General features: G+C 39.9%; 1 protein-coding gene across 11 annotated transcripts in view; it reads right to left on the bottom strand.

Annotated features, from left to right (window-relative positions):
- Positions 1-16,541, bottom strand: part of ARHGEF12 (Rho guanine nucleotide exchange factor 12) — a 162,624-nt gene that overhangs the window by 15,657 nt on the left and 130,426 nt on the right. For 10 of the 11 annotated variants that reach the window (XM_017343044.3, XM_017343054.3, XM_008260587.4 and 7 more), the window contains 7 exons: positions 15,811-15,846; positions 15,015-15,169; positions 13,346-13,492; positions 11,869-11,954; positions 6,857-6,982; positions 5,544-5,658; positions 2,780-2,880 (listed from right to left, as the gene is read on the bottom strand). In XM_017343044.3, the coding sequence (XP_017198533.1) occupies positions 2,780-2,880; positions 5,544-5,658; positions 6,857-6,982; positions 11,869-11,954; positions 13,346-13,492; positions 15,015-15,169; positions 15,811-15,846 (766 nt within the window). The remainder of the gene's footprint in view (positions 1-2,779; positions 2,881-5,543; positions 5,659-6,856; positions 6,983-11,868; positions 11,955-13,345; positions 13,493-15,014; positions 15,170-15,810; positions 15,847-16,541) is intronic. The other variant, XM_008260592.4, reaches the window with a different exon arrangement.

Below are 16,541 nucleotides of genomic sequence, written 5' to 3'. Positions count from 1 at the left end.
ATTGTGTGTATGTGTGTCCTTTTAAAAAACAAGCTATGACAGCATAATACACACTCACGTAAGGATTCCTGTGTGTGTGTGTGTGTGTGTGATTTAACCAATACATCTTGCAGACTATTCCATATTACCACACATAGAAAGCAGACATTTTTCTAAACAGCTGCATCATACTCAACTCTGTAAATGAACTATAATTTAACTGTACCTTATTGATTGATATTTTTGTTGCTTCCAATCTTAGCACATAATAAATACCTTAATAAAATGGCCTTAAACACTTGCCTTTGTATAGCTATACAAATTTATCTGCAGGATAAATTTCTAAAACTTTCGGATCAAAGGCAGGTGCATTTTCCTCCAAAATCATAAAAATTTCCAAATACAAGAAAAAGTTTGAATCTATATATTGAACATCTATATAACCATCACCTATACTCCCCAAGTAATATTTGCTATATTTGTTTTATTATATATCTATTCATTTATTCGTACTTTTATCTATCCATCATTCCATCTTATTTACTGGATGCACTTAAAAACAAATCTCAGCTATAAGTATACTTTAGGCTTAAACATTTTAATACGCATATCATTAACAAGAGTTTGATATTTATGATTCTTTTCAGAAGTAAATTTACACAGTGAAATTTACATATTTTAAGGGTACTTTTCCATGAATTTTGACAAATACATACACCTGTGCAACTCAAACTCCTATCAAGATATGAAGCACTACCATCACTCCAGAAAATTCCCTCATATATTTGCCAAGTGAATCTTTACTCCCAAGTTCCCAGGCACTATTACTTTTCAGGTATTTTTCCTAGCACAGATTAGTTTTCCCTCTTCGAAGTTCACAGAAATAGAATTACATTTATGTAAGTCTTCTGTGTCTAGTTAAACTCAGCATAATATCTGTGATATTTGTTTATCAGCAATTAATTCCTTTTTATCACTGGTAGTATTCTTTTTTTTTTTTTTTTTTTTTTGACAGGCAGAGTGGACACAGAGAGAGACAGACAGAGAGAAAGGTCTTCCTTTGCCGTTGGTTCACCCTCCAATGGCCGCTGCAGCTGGCGCGCTGTGGCCAGCGCACCACGCTGATCCGATGGCAGGAGCCAGGTACTTATCCTGGTCTCCCATGGGGTGCAAGGGCCCAAGCACTTGGGCCATCCTCCACTGCACTCCCTGGCCACAGCAGAGAGCTGGCCTGGAAGAGGGGCAACCGGGACAGAATCCGGCGCCCCGACCGGGACTAGAACCCGGTGTGCCGGCACTGCAAGGTGGAAGATTAGCCTAGTGAGCCACGGCGCCGGCGTAGTATTCTATATAATGACTAAACTTAGTAGTTGGTTTATCTGCTCTTCTGCTGATGAATTCTTGAGCTGTTCCCAGTTTCTGGTTATTGTGAATAAGGCTGCAATAAACATTCTTGCAAAAGTTAGTCTGTGGGCATAGATCTTTATTCTCAAGAGTTAATCACTAGGAAAAGAATTGCTGGTTAAGGGGTAGATATACAGATATGTACACTTTTAATTTGGGTAAATATGGCCAAATTTCCCTCTGTGTTTTTAATCATTTTACACCCTATACACCACATCTGAAAGTATCTGTTTCTACATCATTACAAACATACTGAGTTCCTAAAAACTTACATCTGTGTTCATGGATTCAATTATTCTCTGTATGCTCACAATCTTAAATTTTTATCTTCAGCATAGCCTTCCCAGAGGCAGCCAACTGCGCACCTCCATTTGATGTTCCCAGCTGAACTCCCATCTTCCCCCAAGTCTGAGGCTTCTCCCTTCCTTCACTCTGTCCATCCAAACATGTAAGCCAGAAACTTGGGAGTTTACTCTGGACATCACCTCTCCTTTAAATCTAAGTCAGTCACAAAGCCCTGTCAATCTTACTTCCTAAGTACTTCTGCAATCCATGCATTTCTGCCCACGCTCATCTCTTCTGGACTGCTGCAATGGATAACTACGTGGGCCCTTTCGCCTCCCATCTTCCTCCCCCAAACCACTCTCCACAGAGTAGCAGACGTAATGTCTTAAATGTCCTTAATGAATTCCTGCTGCTCTTAAAATCAAAATCTTTAGCCTCACTGCAAGGGCCCTGTGTGATCTGGTCCCGGCTTCCTTCACCTCACTTTGCATGCTGAATACCACACTGACTCTGCTTCACACGAGCATGATCCTTTACTTTTTCAATTCCTCAAACAGACCACACTTTGTTTTTACATCAGGAGTTTGTATAACTGTTCCCTCTACCTTTGGGTCTATCTCCTTCCACCTTGTTTTGGTTAATTGTCACTCATCCTTCAGAGCTTGGCTCAAATTTCAAGTCCTAAAGAAGCTTCCTCTGACAGCCACAAACTAAACTGAAATTGTCCTGCAGAGGAGCTGTCACAACTGACACAAAATACCTGTGCTATAATCTGTTAAACACCTTTTTAACTTGCTAGAACACATGGTCAGTGTGGGCAGTTACTGTGCTCATTTTCTTACTCTCTATCCCTGTGCCCAACACAGAGTGGATGCTCTGTCTCTGTAAATTAATGAGCAAACTAACAGTGAGAGATGCTCAAAAGAAGCCAAATACCATTCTGATATACTACTGCAAATTGATCTGGACTCTCCTTCCACGAAGAGTTAAGAATTGCCCCACCCATCAATTCTGTGATGAGAGTTTCAATTATTATTTTACAAATTCCAGGTAGCACTAACTCATGACTCTTCCATTGTCATCCTGCATCTTCCTGCTTCCTTTTTTTTACCTGCTTGTTTTCTGCCTCCTTGACAGCTTGATTTACATAATTTAAGATCTGACGACAGTGATCTGCAGCTTTCTTCACCTTCTCCCTTTCTGTTGGCCATTCTAAATATAGAGAAGAAATTCAAAATGTAAAATGCAAGAAATTAGGAAAAAAATATATATAATATAAATATCATTTTATTCAAATATTTATAAGGACATACTAAAACTTTGACTATTTTTCTATCAGGCTAAAACCTATGTACTCTTTAAGGTAGTCTATGGACAGTTAACTTTTTTGATAGCATTCTAAAACATAAATTTTAATCTTTAAAAAGAAATCACAATATAGAACTGCAAATCCAAGGGTGATGCTTTAGATAAATTTTCAGGGCCACTGTATTACACAACGCAGGGTGCAGGTCTTACTCACTTCTATAAGCTGTATAAATGTGACCTATCCCTCCTCCTAGAATTTCACACTGCATAGCTTACATGATTATGTCCAGTGGCCCTGTTAAGGGCCCTGTTAATATTTTTAATAACATAATTTTTTAAAATTCCAAAATAATTTCTTTGAATTTGAAATTATATTTGAAGAAAATGTATTGCAACATTGTATCAATAAAATTCACCTAAATGCACCATATCTATAATATAGAGTAAAAATATGATCAGCATACTCAAAATTGGGGCTGAGGTTGTGGCAGACTGCCAATTCAAGTCCTGGCTGCTCTGCTTCTGGTCCAGCTTTCTGCTACTGCACTCAGGAAAGCAGAAGATGGCCCCAGCACCTGGGACACGGCCACCCATGCGGGCAACCCAGATGAAGTCCCAGGCTCCTGGCTTTGGCTTGGCCTAGCCCTGATCACTACATCTATTTGGGGGTGAACCAGCAGATGGAAGACCACTCTCACTTTTTGTGTCTCTCCCACTCTGTCAGTCTGCCATTCAAATAAATATATATATCTTTAAAAAAACAATATTCAGAATTATAATCCTATAAACAACAGTCGAACTATACTGAACAGGCACATGTATTTTAAAATTATTTATTTATTTTATTTTATTTTAAAGGCAGACAGAAGGAGGAGAGAGAGGGAAGGAGAAGGAGGGACGAACCCAAGTGCTCCTAACCATTGGTTCATTCCCCAAATGCCCACAAAAGCCAGGGCTGGGGCAGTCCAAAGCCAAGAGCCAGGAACCCAACAACTTGAGCCATTGCCCGCAGCCTCCCAGGGTCTGCATTAGTAGGAAGCTGGAATAGGGAGTGGAGTCACTCCAAAATAAGATCCAGCCATCCAAAGTGGCATGATAACCACTACACCAAACACCTGATCCAAATGGGCATAGTAAAGTATAAAAATAAGTATGCATGAATGTAAAACCACTTCTGTTACCAACTACCATAATTCTGAATTTCCCAATTATGGATTCAAATTCTTGAACATAAGAAACAGGAATATGATTGCATAAAATTATTAACAGAAACTATTAGGAGCCTTAATCTCAACAGAGAAAATCAAATTCATGTTAAGTTTCAAAACAGGAGAGTGGAAATTATAATGCATTGGTTCAGCTATGTAAAAATATATACAAAGAGGCCGGCGCCGCGGCTCACTAGGCTAATCTTCCGCCTTGCAGCGCCGGCACACCAGCTTCTAGTCCCACTCGGGGTGCCGGATTCTGTCCCGGTTGCCCCTCTTCCAGGCCAGCTCTCTGCTGTGGCCCGGGAGTGCAGTGGAGGATGGCCCAAGTGCTTGGGCCCTGCACCCCATGGGAGACCAGGAGAAGCACCTGGCTCCTGGCTTTGGATCAGCGCGATGCATCGGCAGCAGTGCGGCGGCCATTGGAGGGTGAACCAACGGCAAAAGGAAGACCTTTCTTTCTGTCTATCTCTCTATCTGTCCACTCTGCCTGTCAAAAAAAAACACACACACACAAAGAAAACATCTCTTCAACTCAATACAAAACTGCTTCAAGGCAAATATAGTAGAGCACAGATGAGCAAACTTTTTCTGTAAATGGTCATATAGTAAGCTATTTTTCAAGCCAAACAGTCTGTATTACTATTACTCAATTCTGCTATTATAGTGAAAAAAGTCAGAGACAGTGCACGAACACATTTTTATTTACAAAAACAGGCAAGAAGCTGAATCTGGCCCACAGTCAACAGTCTGTCAAACTCTGTGTTAGAGCTACTAATGTACTACATTACATCAAACCACCTGAAGACTGGATTGTATCTTGTTAGAATAGCTTGCCATGCAGTGGAGGACGGCCCACGTGTTTGGGCTCCTGCACCCGCATGGGAGACCAGGAGGAAGCACCTGGCTCCTGGCTTCGGATTGGCACAGCGCCGGCCGTGGCGGCCATTTAGGGAGTGAACCAATGGGAGGAAGACCTTTCTCTCTGTTTCTCTCTCTATGACTCTAGCTGTCAAATTAAAAAAAAAAAAAAGAAAGAAAGAAAGAAAAGCTTGCGATGGTATTGTAAATCTAACTTCAGACATCAGGATACTATGAAAGATTATTTATCAGGGCAGTTTTGTTTCTTGTTCCTAAGCATTTTTGGGGAAAAAAATTCATTTATTTATTTATTTGAAAGGCATCACTTGCTTTCCCCCAGAGTGTACATTAGCAGAAAGCTGGAACTGGGAGCAGAGCTGGTACTGCAACTCAGGCACTCTGACAAAGGGTGTGAGCATGTCAAACAGTGTTTTAACCACTGTACCAAACACCCACCCTCCACCCCCAAGCTTTTTTATTTCAATGAGAATGCTGTACCGGTATATTTGGCAATATTATCCAACAGAAGTGGATACTTGGTAAGCCTCTGCATTTGAGTGGGAATGATATCCTTTAGCTGGAGACGACGACACAGAGGATTACTCTCAGCATCCTAAAAAAGAGAATGAAATAAGTAAATCTGCAAGTCTTATTAGGATTATGCTTACCTAAATATATACCATGTATTCATCATAAAGTATCTACAGCATTCAAATTCTAGTTACTAAATCAAAATATTTTTTTAAAATGCCATATCACTGCCACACCATACCTCTGCTTGTTCCTTTCACTGCATAAAGGTGGAAGGAATCCTTTATCATGAAACCAATGGCTTCTACTTTATGTGTTTAAGCAAGGACTGACAGAACCCATAGCGGACTCTAAGAACTGCTTTCTTTCATTAAAAGTTTTATCTTCTTCTATTCATAAAATCTAGGTATATTTTCCTATGGTTTGCATTCCTATCAAAAGGTTGTTAGCTAAATTGCTATCTATCATTCCAAATATGCGCAATAGATTACTAGTCTAGATATGTCAGCTGAGCTATATCAGAGGTCAACAAACTTAGTAAATACATTAATTTCATATGCCACAGTCTCTCGCACAGATGTGTAATTCTGCTCTTTTAGCCACAGGCAACACATAAATGAAGGAAAACAGCTCTGTGTAGTAAAGAACTCTAAGACGGCTTCTAAGACTCCCATTCTCTGGTATACAATACCATTCCCTTGGGTGGGGATGGAATCTATGATGGGCCATCACTCTTATGGCTAGGTTACTGCCAACTGACTTTAAGTTTATCAAAAAGCAGATCATTTGGGACTGACTTAATCAGAGGAGCTTTTAAAGAAATCCATGTGAGAGTAATGCATTCTCACTGGTCTGAAAGAAAGCAAGCATGCGCCTGTGAACCGCCTGAGGGCCAGAGGGCAGAGACATGGAGATTCTCCAGGAGGTGAGAACAACTGGAGGAAGCTGAGCACTTCAGTGAGCACTTCAGTGAGACTCTCAGTCTCACATTTTGACCATAATCTTTTAATTCTTTTTATAGATCATTTCCTGATAAAACTCTGTGGCAATGTAGATTTCTTTATCGTTTATTTTAATCCTGATATGTATTTTTCATCCTGATATGTATTTTTAATTATTCACAATTTCAAAATCATCTTTATACCTTCCAGCAATTTAAGGAAAAACATTCAAATTTTTAAAATTGTAAGACAGATGTAACCCTGTGAAAGGTTTATGAACTTCCCTGGTTTATTCTACAACTTACATTATTTTTTCCTTACATGACTCATTCAACTCACTTGTACAAAAGTCTGGAATCGAGAGTCCTTTTTCTGACGAGACTTGATCATTTCTAGGGCAAAAGGCTGGTTACTGCAAAAGGTGGCAGCGGCATGTTTCAGCTTCTCTTCTCCCGGTCCACTGAACTGTGCCAAGAGTACAAAGAAAACAACAGAGAACGGGATACTGAGCTTCTGTAAGGCCCAGAGAAATGGAAGGCAACCACATCCTTTCAGTGACTGTTCTCAAGAGACAATAAACACAGAGCTGCCTATCTGTGTGGATTATCAGTGGTTCTTCATGCAAAAGGTATGCCCCTGATACAATCAGACCGTTCTAGTTCATATTCCAATGTTTTCTTGCTGGCAGCCTACCACAACTTATTACCTTTCTATTCTATACCACTTCTAAGTTAGATAGAAAGGTTGACGTTTGGGAAATACAAGACATAAAATACCCACAGACTGAAATTAAATTTCATTTTTGTAGACCCTGACACTTTTACAAGAATTATTTTCTTACTGCTCCAGAAAGCAAATCCTTGAACACTAGTTTTTCTTTACTACTTATTAGGAAATTACAGGTCATAACTTTTCTGGGTCAAAATAAATCATTGCTGTTCACCCGGCAGAAACTGGGGATCTCTTTTGCTAAAAATCATACTTTATGCTAATATTTTAAAATTCTAGTTTATATATGTATGGTCATAATTTTAAACTTTCTAATAAAGTACCTAACAATTGTTTCACCATAATGAATGTGCCTTTACAAGTCAAATAAATTGCTTCTTAATACCACCTCTATATTTGTAAATAACTGTTGTAAGAGTTTTTTTATTGTTGTATGGTTTTTTAATTGACTTTCCATACACTGCTCCATTTAAAGCCATATTCCCAAAAGTTGGCACATGAAGACACTCTGCAAAAAGTCCTTTTGTAGTGCATTTGTAGATAAATTGTTTTTTTCTTCAAGGGCGATATACACACAGTGATGCTCTAAGAGGTCACTCCAATGGTGTACTCTTATTCTATTCTGACTCTGACACTCAGCATGTTTAAAGATGAGATTAGCAGCATTTTTGCTATGTCAGTCAAAGCACACCACAACTACAAAAAGCAGCTCGGCTTACAAAAGAAAATAATACTCTCAATTTCACATAATCCTACTACAGTTTTAGAAGTAGAGAACATATTCATGAGGTGATTTTTTTTCTTTTAAAGATTTATATATTTTTAAAGATTTATTTACTTATTTGAAAGGCAGAGTTTACAGAGAGAGAATGACAGATACAGAGAGAAAGAGATCATCCATCTGCTAACTTACTCCCCAAATGGCCACAACAGCCGGAGCTGGGCCAGGCAGAAGACAGGAGCTGGGAGCTTCATTTGGGTCTCCCATGTGGGTGGTAGGGGCCTAGCCGTGTGGGCCATCTTCCACTGCTTTTTCCAGCCATTAGCTGGGAGCTGGATCAGAAGTGGAGCAGCCAGGACTCTAACCAGCACCCATACTGGGATGCCAGCATTGTAGACAGCAGCTTTATCTGCTATACCATGACACTAACCCTTAATAAGGTGATCTCAAGGAATCAAAACTAGAAACATACTCTCCAAAATTATTTTTTAAAAACAACAGGACTATGCCGGCGCCGCGGCTCACTAGGCTAATCCTCCGCCTAGCGGCGCCGGCACACCGGGTTCTAGTCCCGGTTGGGGCGCCGGATTCTGTCCCGGTTGCCCCTCTTCCAGGCCAGCTTTCTGCTGTGGCCAGGGAGTGCAGTGGAGGATGGCCCAGGTGCTTGGGCCCTGCACCCCATGGGAGACCAGGAAAAGCACCTGGCTCCTGGCTCCTGCCATCGGATCAGCGCGGTGCGCCGGCCGCGGCGGCCATTGGAGGGTGAACCAACGGCAAAGGAAGACCTTTCTCTCTGTCTCTCTCTCTCACTGTCCACTCTGCCTGTCAAAAAACAAAAAACAAAAAAAAAACAAAAAAAAACAACAACAGGACTAGGCCGGCGCCACAACTCACTAGGCTAATCCTCCGCCTGCAGCACCAGCACCCCGGGTTCTAGTCCCGGTCGGGGCACTGGATTCTGTCCCGGTTGCTCCTCTTCCAGTCCAGCTCTCTGCTGTGGCCCAGGAAGGCAGTGGAGGATGGCCCAAGTGCTTGGGCCCTCATCAGCATGGGAGACCAGGAGGAAGCACCCAGCTCCTAACTTCAGATCAGCACAGCACGCCAGCCGTAGCAGCCATTTTAGGGGGTGAACCAACGGAAGGAAGACCTTTCTGTGTGTGTCTCTCTCTCTCACTGTCTAACTCTGCCTGTCCAAAAAAAAAACCAACAACAACAAAAAAACACCAGGACTAGATCTAAAGCCATATTTATCATTTTGGCTTTTAGGAATTCTGACAATGCTTTTCCTAAATTTACCTTTTTTAGTTAATAGTTACAAATCTTAGTAGTTAGTCCATTCTGTTTTCTTCAGCTTTTTATATGTATATCATGTTGATCAAGAAAACACTTTTGGGGACTGGTGTGTGAGACAGTGGATTAAGATGTTGCCTGCAATGCTGGCATCCTGTATGGATGCCAGTTCGAGTCCCTGCTACTCCACTTCCCATCCAGCTCTCTGCTAATGTGCCTGGGAAAGTGGCAGAAGATAACCCAAGTACTTCAGCCCCTCATCCACATGGGAGATCCAGATGGAGTTCCAGTCTCCTAGCTTTTTAGCTGCAGCCACTGTGCCCATTTGGGGAATGAACCAGTGGGTTGAAGATCTCTCACCCTCTCTCTTTCCCCTTCCCTCCCTCTAACTCTGCCTTTCAAATAAATAAATAAATTTTTAATAAATATACTTTTTTTATATGTTCTAAATGACATTTTTGTTCCATTCTGTTCATAGGTTTCTACAACCTATTTTACTATGTAGTAAATTTATACATTCTAATAGATTGTGATTAGAGGACTAATTACACTTTCTATCTTATTAATGATGAATCTCATTTGCCATTTAGTGTGCAACATTATTTACAGGAGATACAAATGAATCTGCCTAGTAATCAAGATGTGATATCTTGGGGCCAGCACTGTGTCCATAGTAGGCTAAGCTTCTGCCTATGGCGCTGGCATCCCATATGGGTGCCAGTTTGCGTCCCAGCTGCTTCTCTTCTTTTTCTTTTTTAAAGATTTATTTATTTGAAAGTCAGAGTTACACAGAGAGAGGAGGAAAGGTGCAGAGAGAGAGAGAGAGAGAGAGGTCTTCCATCAGCTGGTTTAATCCCCAGTTGACCCCAATGGCTGGAGTTCTGGTGGTCTGAATCCAGGAGTCAGGAGCCAGAAGCTTCTTCCAGGTCTCCCATGCGAGTGCAGGGGCCCAAGGACTTAGGCCACCTTCTACTGCTTTCCCAGGCCATAGCAGAGAGATGGATCAAAAGTGGAGCAACCAGGACTCAAACCACTGCCTACATGGGATGCTGGCAATGCAGGCAGTGGCTTTATCCACTTCGTCACAGCACCCACCCAGCTGTTCCTCTTCTGATCCAGCTCTCTGCTATGGCCTGGGAAAGTAGCAGAAGATGGCCCAGGTGCTTGGGCCCCTGTAGCCGTGTGGGAGACCTGGAAGAAGCTCCTGGCTCCTGGCTTCAGATCTGCATAGTTCTGGCCTTTGCGGCGATCTGGGGAGTGAATCGGGGTGGAAGACCTTTCTCTTTCTGTAACTCTACCTCTCAAATAAATAAATAAGTAAATAAATAAGAGGATTTATTTAAGAAAAAAAAACCACTTTGCTGCTTGAATAGTGTTCTGTTAGTACATGCTGGCTGCAATCTCAAATTTCAGGTGTACCTTATAAAAAAAAAAAAAAGATGTGATCTCTTAAGTCTATATGCCTTACAATTTTTAATTCAAGTTTGACATGGCAACTGGCACTATACTGTATTATAAAATGAAATGATAGTCTTATAAAATCTTCAATTTTCTATTTCAAACTGAGTAATGTGCTGTCATGCCACAAGAACAGTTACAATTTTCACTCCAACACTGAGAACAAGAAACAAAATGAGCCACATTATCACAGAGTAGCTGTAGAGTAAGCTGAACTTTCAAAGAAATTAAATCTCAGAAACAATAATACCAAAGAGGACTTAGGAGAGAAAATGCTTTGGGAAGCTCAATGCCAGGTAGTAGTGGATATGACTCCTTGTACCTGTTCTATATGTCAATGGCTAAGAAGTGATCTACTGACTAATGAAAGTAAAATGACTGTTTCAGTCAACTTTCCTGTCTTTAATCTTTTAAAAATTTGTAATTATACAATTACCAAAATTTGGAGGCATTATCTCAAGTAGCATGTATAATGAAGCAAATTTCTTTGAGCATCTCATTAACATTTTGAGAACTACACGTTGGGCTTTACTTATTCCCAGCCTCTACTAGAGTACTTTCTTAGAAACTATAAATCAAACCACCTTCCCTTAAAGGTTTCTGTATGTTCTACTTTAGGTCTCCCAGCCACATCTCCCCATAAAAGCCTGTATTCTCCTCTTTTTGTGTCATTGTATCCCCATCACACAGCACGGTACTGTCAAATATGTACTGACAGAGTCAGATAGAAAAGCAGAATTTGGCAACAGTTGTTACAGTCTTTGAACTCTTAAGTAGTAAATATACTAAATAACTGACTTTTCTTCCACTGCAGTAACAGTTCTATATCTATATTTTCTAACTGTCTAATGTTATACAATATAATTCTAATATCTGGACAATAGAGATGATAGCTAAAATCTATATCAAATTATTTTCATCAAGATCCACCTTACTCTACATTCTTAAAAACACAAAGAATTGGTACCTGTAATTTAAGGGAAAAGAGCCCATTAACCAGGGAATAGGAGTTCATATCCTAAATATTTTTCAGCTCTGTCTTAACTTTGCAAAACAGATTAGTATGCATATTTGGAAAGCTTAGTTACTTAACCCTGAATGTGATCACTAAGTGTCTGGAAAAATAAGAAAAAGAAATGCAAAACTTTCTTACCCAGGTCAGCAAATCTTCCCCAATTTGATCAATAACAGAGGTCTCATTCCTCTTTCGAACAGCCTTCATTTGTTCATTCAACCCAACTAAAAAAAAAGTAAGTACACACTCATTTTATGCTAAATAACTAGTAGTACTAAGTAGCTATATTTTTAAAAAAGGATTCTCAGAACAGTATATCTGCTTCTAATCTCCTTAATTATAAATCTGGATACAATGTTTATACATTTAGATATTATAAGCTTTATCTGAAAAACAGGTGCTAAAGTATAAAACATTTTTGGAAACTAGTACATCACATATAGCGTAGTTGCCTAAATATCCACTTAACCTCAAAACTCTCATCTTTAACCACGCTTAAAAATAAATTTAAATAGTTCTTCTCATTGTTCCTCTTAAAATGTGTATGTTCACAGGCAACAGATATTATCAGGCCTGCACTTGTCAATGCATGCTTATGAAACCCAAGATTACCCACAAAGGCGTAAAGGGCTTCAATTTGGTTGGCAGGTGTTGACGAAATCCTTGATGAAGAAAGACTGAAAATTAAGGGTCACAGAGAAATAGTGACCTGCAAAGAGAGAACATCCTATTGCTGTCTACAAAAGTGCAAGATGACTACACCCAGCCAAAGCCAACAAGGTAGAATTTTTTTCTTACTTAAGTGTTCTAAGCAACAAAACAATTTCTGAAAATTATCTCACCATGAGATTATATACAGTACATTATCATTTACAAAATGCATTTACACATGTATTATTACATGGAATATATACTTTTTAAAACACAATACTGTAACTGATAGGAAAATTTCAGGGTGATTTTGATAATTCATTTTGTCACCTCAGGCACTAACTGTAAACCTAAATCTCCATGTTAACATTCTGTACACAAAGGCTGATTGTGGAGGCAAAGGATATAGACAAAGATTCAATTATTTATTTATGCTATTTGCTCACAAAGACTTTTCAAAATGCTGACATGGATACATTTACAAAATCTAATAAAGGTACCTCCATGATGCTTTTATATGTTCACAATCTTTTCTCTACTGAAAATACTAGAGGAGGCCGGTATTGTGGTACAGAGGGTTAACACTCTGGCCTAAGGGCCGGCATCCCATATGGGCGCCAGTTCGGGACCCAGCTGCTCCTCTTCCAATCCAGCTCTCTGCTATGGCCTGGGGAAGCATAGAAGATGGCCCAAGTCCTTGGGCCCTTGCACCCGTGTGGGAGACCCAGAGGAAGCTCCTGGCTCCTGGCTTTGGATCAGTGCAGCTCTGGCCATTGCAGCCATCTGGGGAGTGAACCATCAGATGGAAGACCTCTCTCTCTCTCTTTCTCTCTCTCTCTCTCTCTCTCTCTGCCTCTCCTCTCTGCCTAACTCTGACTTTCAAATAAACAAATATATCCTAAAAAAAGAAAGAAAAGAAAATACCAGGGATGAATATATGAATATCAGAGCAAATTTCTCTTACTATGAAGTTGAAGAATATCTTCTAAGTTTGAAAAAATCTTCCGTAGTTCTGAAGGTGACAAAATTCCTTCTCTGGACACTCGCTGATAAAACACTTGATCAAGAACTTTCAGTGTTCGAACATGAGCTCGTTCTGTGTAGAACAATTCTAGGCAGGAAAAAAAGGAGATGTGAAATTGTGCCTTAGAATAATTTCACAGGACCAAACATAGCTGTTGGCTGGAATCAGGTAGCTGATGAGTTACACAATAAGTTATTTATCATTTAGAAAGTATGAAATGTCTCCGATTACTTTGATTAAATGAAATTTTCTGACTTTTTGACTCTAAAAAGCAAATACTGACAAATGAAAAATATCATTCAAAGCTGTTTTTTATTTAAAAGTTAACATTATGCCCCTAAACTCACTCTTCTATTCACAATAACCACCACCTTTCACAACTGCAACACTAGAGAACTGTAAAGCCAAAGGTCATATTTATAGCCATTTACTTAAATCCTATTCAGAAATAATAGTATTTTTGCTATCTAAACTGTCTATATACCACCATTTCTGGAGCCACACTTGTAATTTTACTATCTCACTGTGATGTCAGAGATATTTATTCAAATATATTTATTCAAATCACATAAGGGTAACAGAAGGTACAGTATCCATGCCACATATCTGTCACATACATGCTAAGGCAAATATAGAGCACTATAATAGGGCAAAGGAAAACCTGGCTCCTAGTTTTCCTATTAGTTAACTCTACCAGCCTTCCTGGTCTTAGCATCCTCATCCACATTCTATTCACAAAAATAACCTACCCTGAAAGTAAAATGATGGTGCAAATGCTGTCATAATGTTTTTTCAATCTAAAAATCTATAATGCTAGGAATCTTAAATAACTTGATGGCTCAACACATTTTTTCTGAATTATTAATAAGAATGAGAGAATCATTTGCATTTTTTGGGTTGAGGAGTTCAAGGATCATATCTAGTTTAACATTCTTTTTGTTTGTTTGTTTGTTATATAGTTTTTTTAATTTATTTAATAAATGTGAATTTACAAAGTACAACTTTTGTATTGTTGTGGCTTCCCCCCCAACCTCCCTCCCTCCCATGGCCCTCCCCTCCCCCACTCCCTCTCCCATCCCGCCCTTCATCCAGCTTCATTTTCAATTACCTTCATATACTGAAGATCAACTTAGTATATACTAAGCAAGGATTTCAACAGGCTGCACTCACACAACCGCACAAGGTATAGGGTATTGTTCGACTAGTAGTGTTGTTTTTAAGTTTCATAGTAAAACACATTAAGGACAGAGATCCTACGTGGGGAGCATGTACCCAGTGACTCCTGTTGTTGATTTAACAATTGGCACTCTTATTTATGACGTCAGCAATCACCCGAGACTCTTGCTATGAGCTGTCTAGGCTATGGAAGCCCCTTGAGTTCACCGACTCTGAACTTGTTTAGTCAAGGCCGTATCACAGTGGAGGTTCCTTCCTCCCTTCAGAGAAAGGCGCCTCTCTCCTTGATGGCCTGTTCCTTCTGCTGGAACATTCTTCCTTTAAAAAAAAAAAAGCTAGGAGGAAATCTGAAGCAAATTCTAAGGCTGAAAGGGTTTGCTTTACTCTGATAAAACTAAATATATATGAACAACAACAAATTGATTAAACTCACCATTAATTACTTCTTGTCTTTTGATCTCACAAGGTTTCAGGCCCAGTAACACTTCTCGACTAACAAGCTGCTGCCAGTTGGGTGGATCTGTCTCTAAGTCATTTTCAAATTGTTCATCCTCACTTTGACTTTCTCCAAAAGCTATGCTGTCAAACCTAGTGAAGGAAACATAGATTTCTAGTTAAAGGCTCAGGTAGACAAAGTGAAATAGCTCAGTCTTTACATCACAGTGAATCAGTCAGATATCTGGTTCTGATTTAGCAGAGAGCCTAAAATGATATCCTTTCCCTTGTGTTAAAAATATCTCAATACATGTCTTTTGAATACTTTGCACTTGTTAGAATATTCTTTTATACTCTAACAGTTTTGTATATGGAGTTCTTTTCCTTTAAAACTGAGACTTCGGGGCCAGTGCTGTGGAACAGCAGGTAAGCAGTGACCTGTAGTGCCAGTATCCCATATAGATGCCAGTTAAGAGTCCCAGCTGCTCCACTTCCCATCAGCTCTCTGCTAATGCGCCTCGGAAAGCAGCAGAAGATGGCCCAAGTCCCTGGGCCCTTGCACCCACATGGGAGACCCAGAAGCTCCTGGCTTCTGGCTTCGGCCTGACATAGCCCTGGCCACTGCAACCATTTGGGGAGTGAACCAGCAGATGAAGATCTGCCTCTCCTTCTCTCTCTCTCTGTAAGTCTGTGTTTCAAATAAGTAAATAAATCTAAAACTGAGCCTTCAGAGGAACAAAATGCTGAATGTCTTAATATGTGCTTTTACCGAAAGCTACTTCAGATTTACTTACTTTCGAACAGGTTTTGGTGTTCCATGTTCAATCACCCTAAAACAATGGAGAATAAAAGCATGAAAACAAAATGGTGATCAAAAGATTTATACCGAAGATAATCAAAACTGAGTTTCACTCCAGTGGCTTGATAAACAAATTTCTTGGATACTGTAATTATTTAATATAAAATAAATTGAAGAAAATTTCAGTACTTAGCTAATACTACTAACAAGTACTGGTTCTTTCTCAAAACGTTAACATAAGGAAAGAAAAGTGCTGTAAAGTATAATAACATTAAATAATTTAAAAAACATGGGTGGATGTTGTGGCACCAAGTTAAATCACCTCTTGGGATGCCTGCATCCCATACTGGAGTGCTTGGGATTGAGTCCACCTCTACTTTTTTAAGATTTTATTTGTTTATATGAGAGGCAGAGTTACAGACAAGAGAGAAGGAGAGGGAGAGAAAGGCATTCCATCCACTGGTTCATTCCCTAGATGGTCACAAGACCAGAGCTGGGCTGACCTAAAGCCAGGAGCCAGGAGCTTCTTCTCGGTCTCCCATGCGGGTGTAGGGGCCCAAACGCTTGGGTCGTTGTCTTCTACTGCTTTCCCAGGCCATAGTCAAGAGCTAGCTCAGAAGAGGAGGAGCCAGGACTAAAGTCAAGACTCATATGAGATGCCTGCCCCGCAGATGGAGGATTAACCTACTGTGCCACAGTGCTGGTTCCCCACCTCTACATCTAATC

Source organism: Oryctolagus cuniculus, chromosome 1 (genome assembly GCF_964237555.1).
Source record: "Oryctolagus cuniculus chromosome 1, mOryCun1.1, whole genome shotgun sequence".
Lineage (NCBI taxonomy): Eukaryota > Metazoa > Chordata > Mammalia > Lagomorpha > Leporidae > Oryctolagus > Oryctolagus cuniculus.
The sequence above is the reverse complement of the archived record's forward strand: the minus strand, read 5'-3'. Positions and strand labels throughout refer to the sequence as shown.